This window comes from Hemibagrus wyckioides, linkage group LG15 (genome assembly GCF_019097595.1).
Source record: "Hemibagrus wyckioides isolate EC202008001 linkage group LG15, SWU_Hwy_1.0, whole genome shotgun sequence".
NCBI classification, from domain to species: Eukaryota; Metazoa; Chordata; class Actinopteri; order Siluriformes; family Bagridae; genus Hemibagrus; species Hemibagrus wyckioides.
The window spans coordinates 9,383,180-9,399,455 of NC_080724.1; the positions used below are offsets into that span (position 1 = coordinate 9,383,180).

Here is a 16,276-nt window from a genome sequence, read left to right on the forward strand (position 1 = left end):
GTTATTTTGGAGACCTTATGTTAATAACCTTATGTTCGGCATTTCACTAAAAAGGACAGTGCTCTCTCTCTCTCTCTCTCTCTCTCTCTCTCTCTCTGTATCTTTCTATCTATCTATGCATTTTTGAAAACAGAATCTATCGACAAATTTATTTATGATGTCTGTCTTAACCTGAAAATGTCGTTGTTATAGTTTGCTTCAGTTTAATTCACATTTACACTTAATAAAAAGGAATGTAGCGAGCACTGATTTTTTTCCAACTTTATGCTGTCGGTCTAACGGCCAGTTTCCTATATTAGTACTACTGGTTGTATATATTAAAACTAATCAGTTCTAAACACTTGGCTGTTCTACTGAATATGGATAGATGTAGCTATCGGACAAAGCAAATTAAATGTAGAGTATGATGTCGAGACAAACAATAGCTGCAAATTAGCACGCTTTTATTTTATTCTGATGGTTACATAGTACCTATATTTTAGGTATGTGGCGCAGTTGCTTTAAGATTATTTCTGGTTCTTTACAAAAGAATTGTGAAAGCGCAACATGCAGAAATTTACCGTCTAATGTTTTAGTAAAATTATTTTCCTTGTCACGTATTCTATCGCTGCTTGCAAAAAATAGCAAGCGACAATGAAGTTGCCCTAGGCATCATGTTATGTGTAACTGCGTTACGTGCAAGCGACAATTAAATGTGGTTCTCATTTTAAAATAAAATGTATAACTTCAGCAAATTAACAACAAAAAGCTGCCCCAAATACGCACCCGATTCCATATGCAGCTCAGACATAAACACACAAAAGGTATATTTTTATTAAAAAAAAGAGGTTATACTCCCGGCCTAATAATACATTACATAGATAACACATTTGCAACCTGCAAAACCTTTTAGCATTTTACATTTTAAGTTAGTTAAATAATTGATCTAATCGGCTGTAATTATTAATGAAATCATTTAAACACTAAATACGAATATTATGCGTGATAATACCACACACACACACACATACACACATACTATATATAAATATATAAATATATATATATATATATATATATAATACTATGTAATACTAAATAGGGCCGCATATATGTACATATATATATATATATATATATATATATATAGATATATATATATATATACATATATATATATATATATATATATATATACATATATGCGGCCCTATTTAGTATTGTTATTCAACAATTAAGAAATGTTTGCTGGATTTGGAACTGCTGAATCGTTTAAATAGCCTCTACTAGCTTGTAAAGTTCATATAAAAGAATTGCGAGATGTGTAATAATCTTCCCACAGTTTGGCTGCGAGTATTTATAGAGAGAATCTGTTAAAGTTGCTCATGTTCATATGAGGTGTGCGAGGGCATATTATTTGAAATATAGGTTACGTTCTTGAAAAAACCTTATAGAATATCATCCTACTTTACTGAGCCAACGGTTTCAACCTGCTGACCCTGTTACAGTAAATACGAGTGTTAGTGAAGCGCTGAGCATCAGTCTTTCTCTAAAACAAGCCTGTAAAAGTGGATCATCAAAGCTTTATATGACACTGAATTCAGTCGTAATTTTTCCATGAAAACAAAATGTCATCAGCACCCACACCGTCCCCAAAACCAACCGTTTCGAATGAAAAAAGTTTTAAATAAATTTGTTGGCTAATAAATATATTAAACGAGGCTAAGAACGGTACTATATTTGTTCCTCGAGAGAACGAAAAGAGAACCCGTTGGAACGTGCATAAATAGCAAAAAAGTGGAAAACAAGAGTCTACATTTTAATGCGAAATTTTATAGTATTTTTAAAAAGCATATAAAGACCCGTAACACAGAAGTTTATGTTTTGTTTTGTCTAAAATAGACCAAGTGGGTGGTACCTTCTGGAGTTCGAGTAAGCTCCGCCACGTGACGTGGAGATGACCAATCAGGTGCATCTCCAGGTTTAACTACGTTAAATGTCAGATTGCAATAAACTAGAAGCTGTTGGTCAGGCCCGCGGAAATGGGCGAGCATAATCTCCTTAATCCTGGGTTTGTGGGACCTTTGGTAAACATCCACACTGGAGATACGTTTTACTTCCCGAATTTTAGAGCCTCAGGAGGACAACTGGCGGGGCTACCGTCTCTCTCATACCCAAGAAGGGACAACGTGTGCTCCCTCCCGTGGAATTCATCGGAGTCCTGCAATGGATATCCCCAGTCCTACTTTGGCAGCCCTCTGTCCATTAATCCATCTTTCAACCGATCTTGTGCTGAAACAGCCCGACCGGAGGAGAAATGTTATTATGGCGGCAGCGGCGTCAACAGAGAGGCTTGTTCGGACGGCACAGTCAGCCTGAAACGAGAAGAGAGAACAAGGGAGACATCAGTATCATCAGATCACGGGGTGCACAATGGGATGGGCAACAGTACCTTCACCAAGTATGACTATGGCACCGACCATCTGACCCCAAACCCGCCATCCTGTCAGTCTCTCGAATCCGATTCCAGCTCCTCGGTGCTAAACGACGGAGGGAAAAGCTCGGCAGGCGATACACAGACCTTGATATCGCCCGCAACTCACACGACCAATATCTCAACAGGAGGAGGTGGGTGGTTACATGCAACTGCAGTTTAAAAAGTACAAAAGGAAATCATCCGCAAAGATTGTACACCAACCAAGATTTTGCTTTAACAAACTTTTGTACTGGAGTGTACTTGAGGATAAGCTGTCAAATGCACTGATTTTTTTAAACATACATGCGTGGTACATAAACGCCGCTAGGGGCTGCCCTAAAATACTTCAAGTTCACCAGCATAATAGTTTTCACTTATTTACATGTACATTAAATGCCACATCATAAAATCTCCATGCAGTTATTATTATTATTATTATTGTTGTTATTATTATTATTATTATTAATAATAATAATAATAATAATAATAATAATAATAATAATATTACTCAACAGAATTCAACAGAATTGTCTGACATTTAATGGTGGTTTCAGAAATATGTTGGCTAAGGGGTGAGAACCTTCTGTTTTAATAAATTGTACAGTAGGTAATGATTTAACGTATTAATGCTAAAATACTAAATATGCATTATTCGCAGGGAAGACCCAACTGTCGTTGCATTATTGAACTAAATCGATAGTTAAGCTCTATAGAGAAAAATCATATTGTTTACCCATTGTCACTGGAGTCTTTAGCTGACAGCTACATCGTTTTTATATGTTGAGAGCGCAAACATATTAACCTGTGAGATTGCTACTTTGTATGATACTGTCATGCTTATATACAGCATTTTGGGGGGATGTATTGCGTTCTCAAAATCTGTGTTCTGCCCCCTCTAGGTGCCCCGTGGTATCCGATGCACACCCGGACTCGCAAGAAACGAAAGCCCTATTCTAAACTGCAGCTGGCCGAGTTGGAGGGCGAGTTCATGCTAAACGAATTCATCACTCGGCAACGGCGGAGGGAGTTGTCAGACCGGCTCAACCTTAGTGACCAACAGGTTAAGATCTGGTTTCAGAATCGGAGAATGAAGAAGAAGAGACTGTTGCTGAGGGAACAGGCCTTAACCTTCTTTTAAACAGTCGCTTATTATTAGCACCACACCAATCATTCACTGTGGGAAATATTGAAACAGTTCAGTATTATTCTCAATATTTTTTTTTTGAAGTTTAATATTCATGCATTTTGCGTAATAGGAAAATGCATAAGAGAGCAGAAATTATTTCAGGGAAGGCGACCAAAACTTAGGAAAAATTATGTTGATTTCACACTTTGTATTGTAATATATGTATTAAAGTGAATGCAGTGTTTCTGGTGGTGTCTAGAGAAAATGTATGTTACACGCGTCATTTGAAAGAGACGTGTCCTTGGCCACTTTCCCTCTCCACTTCGAACTGCAATATAATGCAAGCTATTTAGGATATTTAATCAAAGTTAAGCTGTGAGATATTCAATCAAAGCGAAAGTATATGCCTGTATTTAACTGGCAATTAAAATGCTTTGTGAGATGTACTGTCAATAGTATCAGCTATTTATTACTTCTAAATTTACAAAAAATTCAGCAGTATCTATTTTCTTCATGGAAACTTAATTAGCGAGGTCTAAATGAAGAATGCTAACGATTGTTGCTCTTGATAGCAATCGCACTGCATAAAGATATTTAATATTTTCACGAACCTTACTATTTCAATGGGCTTATACATAAATGCTGGTCTTCGCAATTAGAAAAAGGAAGAAGTCTAAAAACAGCGTGGAGAAGAAAATCATGAAAACCATATCTGTCGCCACGTGTTCTCAGGCACGTTCACGGTCATGGGCACAAAGTCAGTCATCTAGCTGTTCAGCAGACCTGACAGACTTCAAAACCATACCACAGCTGGAATAAATTCTGTCAGGTTATCGATGCTATGCTGACTCTCTCAACCTCATTGCTTTTAGACAAGACCTAAAATCAGATTTTGGCAAGACTGGTATAAGACTGTGCTGGTATAAGACTGGTAGTACTGTGTTGGTATGCCTGTGTATTTGGTAACACCGTGTTGTTACCTCTGCATTACTCCTGTTGATACCGTTATTTATAATCCTTGTTACAAGTAAAGGCCGTGCCACTACATTGGCACGGAGAATAATTTCTTTCATAATTGCATGTCCCTTGATTCAAGTTTAGAAATAAGTAGGCCAACTTAATTAAGTCTCTAAAATGCTTTTGGGAGGGAAATGCATGTTTCAATTTCGGTTACTGTAGTCTACCTTGGTGAAAGGTAAAGGGAAAGTACCTGATCTCTTAGGAACATGTCACGATGCTAAAACATATCTCCAACTACCCAATAAACGAAGGGATACTTTTATTAAAAGACAATGCTTAATATCAAGCTTTCTTGATATTACGCAATGTATGTATTGCATGTTATTTATGGATCTAGTTAGCGCCTCTTACGTTTCAGTGTTGAGCATGCATTATTTTTAAAGACACTTTATCAAAAGAGCAAAGGAATGTCTTAATCTTGTGAAAAAAGAAGTGGTTTAGAATATTACCGCTTTAAAACAAATTATTATTATTATTATTATTATTATTATTATTATTATTATTATTATTATTATTATTATTATTATTATTATTATTATTATTACTACTACTACTACTACTACAACTATTGTTATATTTTCACAACAGAAAACACCAGAAACACCACCACCGCCAGCACTAATAATAATAATAATAATAATAATAATAATAATAATAATAATAATAATAATAATAAATTAAACCACTTCTCCATCGGTGCTACCTTTCCCTTTTTACAGTTGTTCTGCAACTCAGTTTTTTGTAGATCATTTCTGCATCGAAACCTTCTTTTGTGAATCTGTGAAAGTCGTGTTATCACATATTTAATGCTACTTTACATTCTCCCTTTTTTTATTTGTATGTCGCATTCCTCTTGAGATCTAAAACTGTCCTGTATATAACGCTGCGAAATATTGAATGTATTGTATGTATGTGTAGCCCAAGGTTTCTGTAAAATAAAGTCTATAAATTTCTCTGTAACTACAGGTCCTGTTCAACGTCTTACTGATATATAATGTGGCTCGCGTCAAAGTGAATAACAACATTACGCACGAGTTCTGTGGTTTAAGTTGATATCCGTGCACCAAGTAGAGCTTATATTAATATCAACATAACTGGCCTGGATCTCATTCGTAAACCAAAAGTGTCTTTTGTTTTCTTGGACGATCTTATCAACGCTTTAAATACGAGATTTGACTCCTGCTCGCCTTACTCAAGTGTGTTTACTCGCGCTGTACAGTTTATTAAATAACGGGTGTTATTTAAAACGGATATTTGAATAACATATTATACGTTATTACGCACAAACAACCTAGGCCTGAAGTTTCGGTAGTCTGCCACACCAAGTAAATATATCCACCTAGTGGATACTCGATCCTTGAACTTTAGGGCCTGCTACGGAAACGGCCAGTTTTTGTACTTGGTTTGTTTACATTTCTGGAACCGAATTTCCTCATTGGCACGTAGAGTACCGCTACTCAGAATCTACTCAGGAACTAAAATATACACACTTCTCTCTTTTTATTTTCTTAAAATCGCTTTTATAAGCGTGGAAACTCAATACATTATTTGTGGATGGCGCAGTGAAGTGTTGTGGTAAGTTACACATCATTTTCTTCAAAATCATTTTCATTCAGGAAAATGGCCTACCCCGGTTAACATTCGTTTCATTAGATTACCGATTTGTTCTTCAACAAGAGTAAAACCAAGGTGGTCTTTTGATAAGTTTGATGTATTACTATAAACGTCGAGGTCCAGTAGACACATGGCTCCTTTCTTTAAAAATCAAGGGCTTCAGCACAATGACTGAACTGCACAGTGTGCTGAAGCTCTCTCTCTACTCTCGACTCGCCGCGGCGTTTTTGACTTTGAGCCTGGTTCAGTTTGTTTATTGGGGTTTTTTTCTCAGCGGCTCAGACCGTGCCCTTCACACAGAACTTGTGTTGTCATGTGGTGTAAGAAAGCGCCGGGTCGCCCTCTCACCCTACTGCATCAAACTCTATAGTTGCGACAGAAAGCCGAAGCAGAAGAAAATTTCTAGACGACTTTCTTATGTTCCGGGGAGCCGTGTTTATGTTTTTAGCCACTGCGAGAAATTAGCCATTTAAAGAAAGGCTGGCACACTTGAAACTATTTTTAAGAAGTGCAATTAAATCTAGATTTGAGGTCATTAAATTTCCTGTTAGTATAGAATTGTATAATATGGACCCGAGTGCATTTTTGGGATGTATTATTATTATTATTATTATTATTATTATTATTATTATTATTATTATTATTATTATTATTATTATTATTATTATCGCTGTGATTGGTGTTCTCTAATTGTCCAATTTTTGGCATGAGCAATATTTTCTTAAATTTCACTGTTAACTTCTATATTATCACTGTTCCTAATATATTATCGAACATCATTAGTGTGTGAAAAATTTTAGGCCTTAAACAATGTCAACGAATGCAAAGCTACTTTTGCTTAAAGGGTGGGGCATGTCATGAACCTTATAAGAAGCCCTATATAAGAAGCCCTATATACAAGGCAATACATTTGTAGAAACAACATTTTCCATTAGGAGACGTTACGGCTGTAAACTAGTTTATTTTCCGAAGGCTCTTCTACACCATATCACGACCATTTGGTTTAATTTTGGCAGAATATCCATTGCTTTGTAAGTCATTTTGGCAGAATATCCATTGCTTTGTAAGTCACTTGCTGCGTGCTTGATCTGCTGCTTCAGGAGCTTATCACAACGCTGTTCATTTATCCGCTTTATCCGCTTATCTTTTCAGTTAACCCGGTATTGCAAAACCACTTTCATGTGGGTTGTTGAATGAGTGTATTATTCGAGAGTAGAATCACAATAATGTTAACACTGAAAATATTCTTTAAATGCTCATTCGCTTATTCAGTAGCTTAAATAACTGTTGCTGGCATTTAAAAAACGTGTTATATTGTAACTTGTAGCCAGTTTTCTTTAATGTCAGTGCAAAACGAAAGGGCCAGCATTAGAATTCAGGAAGAAGATGAGCCTTGAGCCCACCCTCTCTGCCTTAGGCCTGTTGTGGAGGGCGGGAGCAAAGCACAAATTGAAGGTCAAGTTAGTGTGCACCTTACATAGATTGCAAATATCTAGTAGGTTACAGACTTGAAGTTTGACACATGCACAAAAATACACGAAAAATGTAACCGTAGCATTTAAATATGAATAGTTACACACACACACACACACACATTTTCTATCGACTCATGCTTATTTTTTCTGTCTCACTCTCTTGTTACTGACAACCTGTACTGGTCCTGCATTCGCATATTATTTAATAATACTAACTAGAATGTGCATGGCACTATTTTAGTTAACATATTTCCCTTAGAACAGCGCACATTAGCCAATAACTGTCTCTTTTCATTTCAAAACAAGACTACTTTCGCTTAGCTTAACGTTTCAGCTTAATATTTATGGGTGACTTTAGGAATCACAATTAAACAAACACCCAGATTACACGAGAAACGCATCTATATCTGATACGTTTTTTAAGAACTACTTCTACTACTACTACTACTACTACTACTACTAATAATAATAATAATAATAATTACAACAACAACAACAACAACAATAATAATAATAATAATAATAATAATAATAATAATAATAATAATAATAATAATAAAAGAAGAAGATCGTCCGTTATATATCAAAACATTATATTTAATATATAATGTAAAAATAAATGGATAAAAAGTATTTTTACAGGCTCTTTAATGGGTTCCCTGCGTCCCCAAAAAGTTTTAAAGGACATTTCTGTTAACGAAATCTTCTGTTGAAGAGTTCAAGGTTTATATAGACAGCCACCACCCCACCCCCACCCCTGCCAAAAACATTAAGGTTTTAAAGTTCTAAACATTAAGGTCATAAAGTTCTAAGATATTCTAAGAACCTAGAAAATGGAAAACATGCAATAAGAGAGCGTCGTGAAAATTTTTTAATTATCTTACGCGCTATGCGCTATGAGCGCGCGCACCCATGTCATAATGTCATAAATATAAAATACAATTTTAAAAATAGCCTTTTTACTTTGAAAGCTATGAAACTTTTAGAAAACCATTCAAGACTGCGAAACATTGGCACTCTTTCTGTTTTATTTGTCAAATGTCAAAATGTCAACGCATTTTTGAACATGGCCTTTACGGTTACAATAAAACACATTCTTCTACAATTTACAGTGTTTCAACCCAAAATCCAGTGTCCCATGCCCATGCAAAGTAATCTCAGGAGGAGCATACCCATTATTACGCACAGATACAGGTATTATGTGTTTAGAGCATAATAACTGGATACTAGTTAACCGAATATTAGTGTTTGTCGATGTGTGTGTGTGTGTGTGTTTTCTATGGGTCCGTGCACTCACCGGTACTTTAGCTAAAAAAAACCCACCAAAGGATAAAAAATAAAAAGGACAATTTTCTAGTTCCTTAAAAGTGTTCACAGCTCACGCAATGGGATTTAACAGCCCGCCTTACATCCAATTAAATTTATCTAGGCCATGAGGGGACAGTAATATGTGCTTCTGATTTTAGCTCTGTTTTCGAACTTAAGCTCTCTCAGGCAGTGCAACATTTTTTGGAGTTGACATAGGACGGTGTTTTTTAATATTTAATGCTGGTATACATGTGTCTGTATACATTTCTTGCACTTTTCTTGTATACATTTCTTGCACTATTCATCTTCGTCTTCTGCTACTACTACTACTACTACTACTACTACTACTACTACTATTGTTGTTGTTGTAACAGTTTAAGAAAATGAAAATATTTTTAGATTCGCGTTTAATTTTAACGTTGTAATAATAGAATGAGCGTGACATTGTTTAGAATCCACAGACAGCTGTAAAACCTGTGGTGCTTAATAGCAATGGTTTTAAGCAGAGGATGACAAACCTTTACAACACCTCTGTCCTCGGTAGCTCTGAAGACTTTAAAGGACCTTTTCATAGACATGCAGTTTGTTCAATTCAAATAGTACACAGTGTCCACAATTGCCAAATCTCCAGCAGGGGCTGACCATTTGCGAGGAAATGGTGACTGTTTAGAGGGGAAACAGCTGAGTCTTTGTTTGAACTTCTGAGTCCTACTGCGAGAGGGAAACAATATGAGACAATATAAAGCATACGTATATTTGAAACATATACATAATTGGTTCTTGTTATGCAAGCCATATGTTGCAAGTTGCGCAAACAAGTGATGCTCGTCAAAATATTCTCGTGGCTTATTCAATTGTTTTTTTTTTTTGGTGAAAACATAACGAAACGTATATTATTATGGTATAGAATTCCATGGTTTCAAATTCAATAATAAGTTAATCAAATAGAGAAGCCAGGTACAATCGCTGCTTTAAAAAAAATAAAATTAGTGTTGTTACTTGTTGCTTTGCTTTTTGCCATTACAAGCTTTTTACTAGCCATGTTATATGAGGATTTTGTTGTTATATTTCTAGTACTAAAAAAGCAAAAAAAGAAGCTAAATCCTACATAAACCTAAACGGCTGTACGGAGAATCTCTCTGAAAAACAATCCAGTGTTTTCTTCCATTAATTAGTGTGTTTTCGTTTTGCTGTTTATTTCAAGATATCAACAATTTTCTCTAACAATGTTGTCCATATTTTTTGTTTTGTGTCATTACCACTTAGGTAAAAGAAACGGGGGAGAAAAATAATAGTAGTACACTAAAAGTAAATTAAAGTTAAAATGCATTGCAAAGAAGCCTTTCATTCATATTTGCATAACATGAAAAAAATCCAATAAGTTTCAATGCGATTAAAAAAATACTTTTTAGTTATTCTACACTTTATTAACTTTTTTATTGAAACATAATTCTTGTTTGTTTTTTTTCTCCCTTTGCGCTTTTATGATGGTAGCATCAAGAATTGTAGTGGTCAAATTCAAGTGCTACGTCTGGGTAGCTGTCTGACTTCTTTGTACTTGGATGCGGCTATCTTGCTCGACCACCCTTTGTCTTTGTAAAAGAGTCACTAAACGTATATTCATTACCTCCTTTTTCAACAGCAAAAAGTCTAAGCAGTTTAAATTCTATTTTACTTAAACGTTTTGATTATACCTTTGATTTGTCTTTTAATTCTGCTTCATATGAGAAGAGTTATACATTTAAAGTATACTGTTTTGTTTAATAGAAACAGCAAACACCGACGTTTTAAGAAAATAAAACGACAATATAGTATAGCCATTATATATATTAGACTAAGGTATAAGGTATTGCTGCGTCGTTAGTTCCTACATATCAGCTGTTTGTCACGAAAAAGACAAATAAAAAATGGTATGCTTATATTTAACCAAAAAACATTTTTAGGGAGAATTCGACCTTATACATTATACAAGACCTTATACAAGATTTAACTATACTTCTTGCTTCCCTGCTGTTTGGAAAATTTAAAATTTGGAAAGTCATAAATATGTTATGCATAAACATGCATGTCCCTGAATATATGTGCAATGTCATACATCAAGATATTTAGAGTATAAGAGTATAAAAAGCATTACGTTTAAAAATTGTGTTTACGTTGCACTTTAATGGGAACCAATATATCATCGCTCAATATATTATAATAACAGAATCCCAGGTAGAACCATAATGCTATTTTTGCTTTCAAACTTTTAGCCGATTAGCTTACCTGGCTATATTTATAATTCATTTAATAAGGACGAAGCGATAATTCATTTATAGGCGATTATTATTATTATTATTTTTATTATTATTATTATTATTATTATTACTGTTTTGTTGTTTTGTTTTAAATTTCCCTTTGGGATGAATAAAGTATCTATCTATCTATCTATCTATCTATCTATCTATCTATCTATCTATCTATCTATCTATCTATCTATCTATCTCTCTACACATGGACATTTTTTTTCATTTAGAAATTCCTACTAATATGATTGATATATCAGTCAAGAACACAAATATGACACTCGTCTACTACCAAAAACACTGACTATTATTTTATTGTTTAAATAAGGCATCGAAACATACACTCATATCACACAGTGATATAACTTGTGTAAGGTCTGGTTTGGGACTCTTATTTTAACTGAAATGTGGAGTGTAGGAGAAAGAGAGCAAAACACATTTATGTTTCATTGTCGTTTTATTATCTGTTTCGTTTTGATTTAGAAATGTATCTCATACATAGAAACCAATCTAAAACAAAACTGTAAAACATAAAAATGATTACATTCAACAGCCACAAATAGGCTCTGTATGTAAACAGTGATAAAATAATTACATTTTCTAGAAACTTCAGAATGTGATTTAATAATTACTCAGAAGAAAGCGTCATTCCACACTGTTCAAACCGTTTTAGACTTTCAAACTGTGTCAATTTTAAATTGATAGATCTTTTTACATTCAGGATTATATTACAAGATACGTGTTGACCCAAAACTAGCATTGTTCTGTTACCAATAGAATGCAGATACACATATTTAAGTATTTCCGACAAAAAAAAACTTTGCAAAGACAGGGTGGAGCTAACATTTAACATCCATCCATGCACTATTTATCAAAACTAGCTGACTGTGCTAACTGTTCGACAGAAACTAGACATAGCTGATCACTGTTAGCATGGGTTAAAATATTCAAATGAAATAGAGGGACTTAACTAAGGTTTAAAAGTTTAGGTTTTAGACTACGTCAAAATAATACAAATATGAGAAAATATTAAAACGTCTTACCTCATTAAATCCTATACCCACTCCTACTTAGCATACAAGCTCTCCTACTTTCCTATAAATAGAAAATAAATGCTTCCTATCATTCTCATAAACTGTTTAAAGACAACAAAACAGGAATTTGGTAGTCATATTCCTCGTGTTTCTGTGCTATTTTAAAATGTATTTGTTTCAATCTTTAAGAGCTCACCTAAGCGAACCACTCCTACGCATCCAAGTGCTCCAAATTGATATATGACAATATCTACTTTCGATCACGTGTTACAGGGCGACTTAGACGGATTGCGCGTCATCTCGCCTTCCCAAATTTTCTCCTTTTGCAGCTCGAATCCAAAACATCTATCTATAGTAGGCAAAGGAGTACAGGGGGAAAGATGTTTAACTCGGTAAATCTGAGCAACTTCTGCTCCCAGACACGTAAAGACCGGACATCTGAGTTCGGGGACAGGACGGGCTGTGCCTCCAATATCTACCTCCCCAGCTGCACCTACTACGTCCCAGAATTTTCCACCGTTTCTTCGTTTCTTCCGCAGGGGCCTTCGAGGCAAATTACATACCCATACACTGCAAATTTATCTCAAGTGCAACCGGTACGAGATGTTTCCTACGGCCTGGATCCTTCCAGCAAGTGGCACCACAGAACAAACTACGCGACGTGCTACTCCGGAGAGGATCTGGTGCACAGGGACTGTCTTCCGCCATCCACCATGACAGAAATGCTCATGAAAAACGAGAGCGTGTACAGCCACCACCACCATCACCACCATCCTAACTCTAACCACCCATCTACTGGTTTCTATTCCAGCGTCGGGAAAAACAACGTGCTCCCTCAAGGTTTTGATCGCTTTTTTGAAACGGCGTATTGTGCCACTGACAATCAGTCAGACCTTTGTTTACAAAAGAGCGAAACGGCTAAACTCGAGAGCACGTCCCAGCAGCCCAGCGGAGTTTCGGGGGTGGAAGAGCCAGAAAAGGACGCCGAGGACGAAGAAGAACGAACAAATTCTGGCTCGTGTAGCTCCTCAGGCACAAAGGAAGGCAACGCAAGCAAAATCAACCATTCTAGTAGGTACCCAGAGCTGTAAATAGGGAAAGGTTAAGGGATTAGCTCGGTGTTTTGTCGGTCAGATTTTATGTGGAGTTTTATAAGCATTCAAAGGATTTTATTATAACCTACAAAGCTCTTTCCTTCAACGAAAAGAATTTTTACGATGGGAACACGCTTTGAAAAAGGGGGATGTTATACACAGACGCTGCTATCCTAGAGTCTGTGAAATTTTAAGAGCGCGCTATTGTGACAAATGCTAACTTTGATCATGAACTTGCGTTGGGCATTTTAGGAGGTTTTCTTGTTGGGCTCTCTTGAGTAAAAATCAATTGGGCAGAACACAACTTTTGGCGTCCTGTGATTTTTTTTTCTTTTAGCAGTTTACCTACATATTAGCCATGTCTTAGTCCAAGTCTTGATATTTTATGCATTTGACACAAAAGTGACAAGTTATGTGCTAAGAACGCGTCTATCTATCTATCTATCTATCTATCTATCTATCTATCTATCTATCTATCTATCTATCTATCTATCTATCTATCTATCTATCTATCTATCTATCTATCTATCTATCGTTTTCAGTGGGTTATTGATGGGAACAAAGAAGCGACCGCTTAGATTAAAACCCGTGGTGCTTGTGCTGCAGGCCGGATGTTAATAATAAACAAAATGTGCCTAAAAAACAAACAAAAAAAACAACAACAACAAAAACCTTTTAAATATACAAGATCTGAGATTTAGAAACATAATTTTGAGTATTGATGTTTTGTCTCATAACGTCAGCAAACATCACTCTATGTCTTGTAAAAGGCTAATAATTATATGCTCTTTTACATCTAGCAATAACAGGAATATTGTTTGTTGTTAAATTATTTTGTATTAATTTAAAGTCAGCTCACTGTTGGCTTAACAAATTCAAAGCAAGAAGCAAGTGCCTATTTACTGTATTTTCCCTTGGATAGTTCTCTCCAAAATATTACACTAATTACGCGTAGATTGAAGCGTCCACTTTTCATTTTATCTAGGATCCATTAACACCCAAACATAATTTTATTTAAAGCTTAAACTGCTTTTGCATTCTTCTTTTCTACCTACGTTCTATTTCTAGTTCATTTTTAATTAACTTTATGCGGTCGTTTGGTAAATGCACGGCACACATGTATTTTGTCCAGTTTTAGGGGTATACTATTTTTCATTAATGTGTTGCAAGATAATGACCTTATTCTGTCCTTTTGATATTTCCAAGGTGCCCCTCGCACGAGGAAGAAGAGATGTCCATACTCCAAGTTTCAGATCCGCGAACTGGAACGAGAGTTTTTCTTTAATGTTTACATCAACAAGGAGAAAAGGCTGCAGCTCTCCAGAATGCTTAACCTTACTGACAGACAAGTGAAAATATGGTTTCAAAATCGCAGAATGAAAGAAAAGAAATTAAGTAGAGACCGCTTGCAGTATTTCTCTGGGAACCCATTGTTGTAAACTATGGACATACAGTATTTCAGTAGGCCAAGACTGATTTTACTTGATATTTCCGAAAACCTCGGATGTTCCATCATTCTGTGATCTAGTCATCATTGATCTCGAAGAAGCCGACATTTCTGACTAAATTCGCATGGATGTTTTTTTTGTTGTTGTTGTTATAACAGAGAAAATGCGTCTTGGGACGATATGGAGCTTTGAATTCAAGTCTTCGTAGTTAACAATTCAAGTTCAGATTCACGTTTCGCAAGGTTTTAAGGAAAATCACAGGCTACACTGAAATCTTTGTAGGTATCTTCTTCACAATGCACATTTAATGACTAGTTGCTGTAAATATGTAACAAAGTCGTCGTTCAAGATCTTGTATTTTCCTTTTTTCCTTTTTTTTTTTTTTTACATTTTCGTCATTTTAAACTGTGACTTGTACAATATGTAATAATGTATTCCTTGTACAGAAACTATGCCTCGTGCATTTGTGATTGTAAATATAGCAAATATTAAGTTCACTTTCCTAACATTGCTGCTATTTTCTTCATATTGCCCGAGCAGTTCTCGCGCGCTTTAGGCTAGGATCCATGTTCCATTCTTTAACTTATTTGCTTTATGTTATGCCCAGTGTTCTTTTGTCTTTAGTCAGAGAACGCAAAGGATACATTTGAATTGTGTATGATATATGGTATACCACATATGAAATAAATATATACAATGTAAAGGCATTGATAAGTGAATCCTGACTCAATTTCAATCCTGACTCAATTTCAGACAGAAACTTCAGCTTGTACAATTAAACGTTTCAGTAATTTAACTGTTTAGCAGTGCTGAAGACATCACCTGAAAGAACCATTTACAGTCGCATAATAAACTCCTCACAAGGAAACGTTTGGGACAAAACATTTATTTTACTCTCTGGGGTGAGTATGACAAATAACGAAGTCTTAGAGCCGCGTTTAGGGAAAAAACAAAAACAAAAACCTTGAACTAACAAACATAGCTGCAAAGACATTGAAATTGTAGTTCGTAGTCCGAGAGAACGACAGAGGGAAAAGATAACCCCTTTTAGTACCCAGTAAATGGAATCGCCACTCTTGTGGTCTAGACAGTGTCATAAAGACAGAGGCCCTAAATGGCTATTTTTTTCCTCTTAATTGCACCGTCTGTTTGCGGGGAATGGCGTCCACTTCCGCAGTAAACAGTAAACAAGAGAGTCTGAATCTTCGAACAAAGAAACTTGAAAGAACTTAGAGACACTAATAGTCTCCTTGTTCAATCAACCACGTCCAATGCCACTAACTTGGGGTTGCATATTAATTAAGTAACTAAAATTCACAAAAGTCGAAGTAGAAACAGCTGTGTTAAATCTCAGATCATTGTGGAGGGAAAATCTATCGTTGATAAATATTTGAGATTGCATGCTCTCTCAAGATTT

At 35.5% G+C, this 16,276-nt stretch overlaps 2 protein-coding genes across 2 annotated transcripts; both read left to right on the top strand.

Moving 5' to 3' along the window:
• Nucleotides 1-1,233: 1,233 nt before the first annotated feature.
• On the top strand, nucleotides 1,234-5,548 carry hoxc12a (homeobox C12a). Its single transcript, XM_058409337.1, has 2 exons — nucleotides 1,234-2,607; nucleotides 3,355-5,548. The coding sequence occupies exons 1-2, from the start codon at nucleotides 2,022-2,024 to the stop codon at nucleotides 3,591-3,593; spliced, it is 825 nt and encodes a 274-aa protein (XP_058265320.1). The 5' UTR covers nucleotides 1,234-2,021; the 3' UTR covers nucleotides 3,594-5,548.
• Nucleotides 5,549-11,871: 6,323 nt separating this feature from the next.
• Nucleotides 11,872-15,634, top strand: hoxc11a (homeobox C11a). Its single transcript, XM_058409267.1, has 2 exons — nucleotides 11,872-13,388; nucleotides 14,618-15,634. The coding sequence occupies exons 1-2, from the start codon at nucleotides 12,698-12,700 to the stop codon at nucleotides 14,848-14,850; spliced, it is 924 nt and encodes a 307-aa protein (XP_058265250.1). The 5' UTR covers nucleotides 11,872-12,697; the 3' UTR covers nucleotides 14,851-15,634.
• The last annotated feature ends 642 nt before the right edge of the window (nucleotides 15,635-16,276 follow it).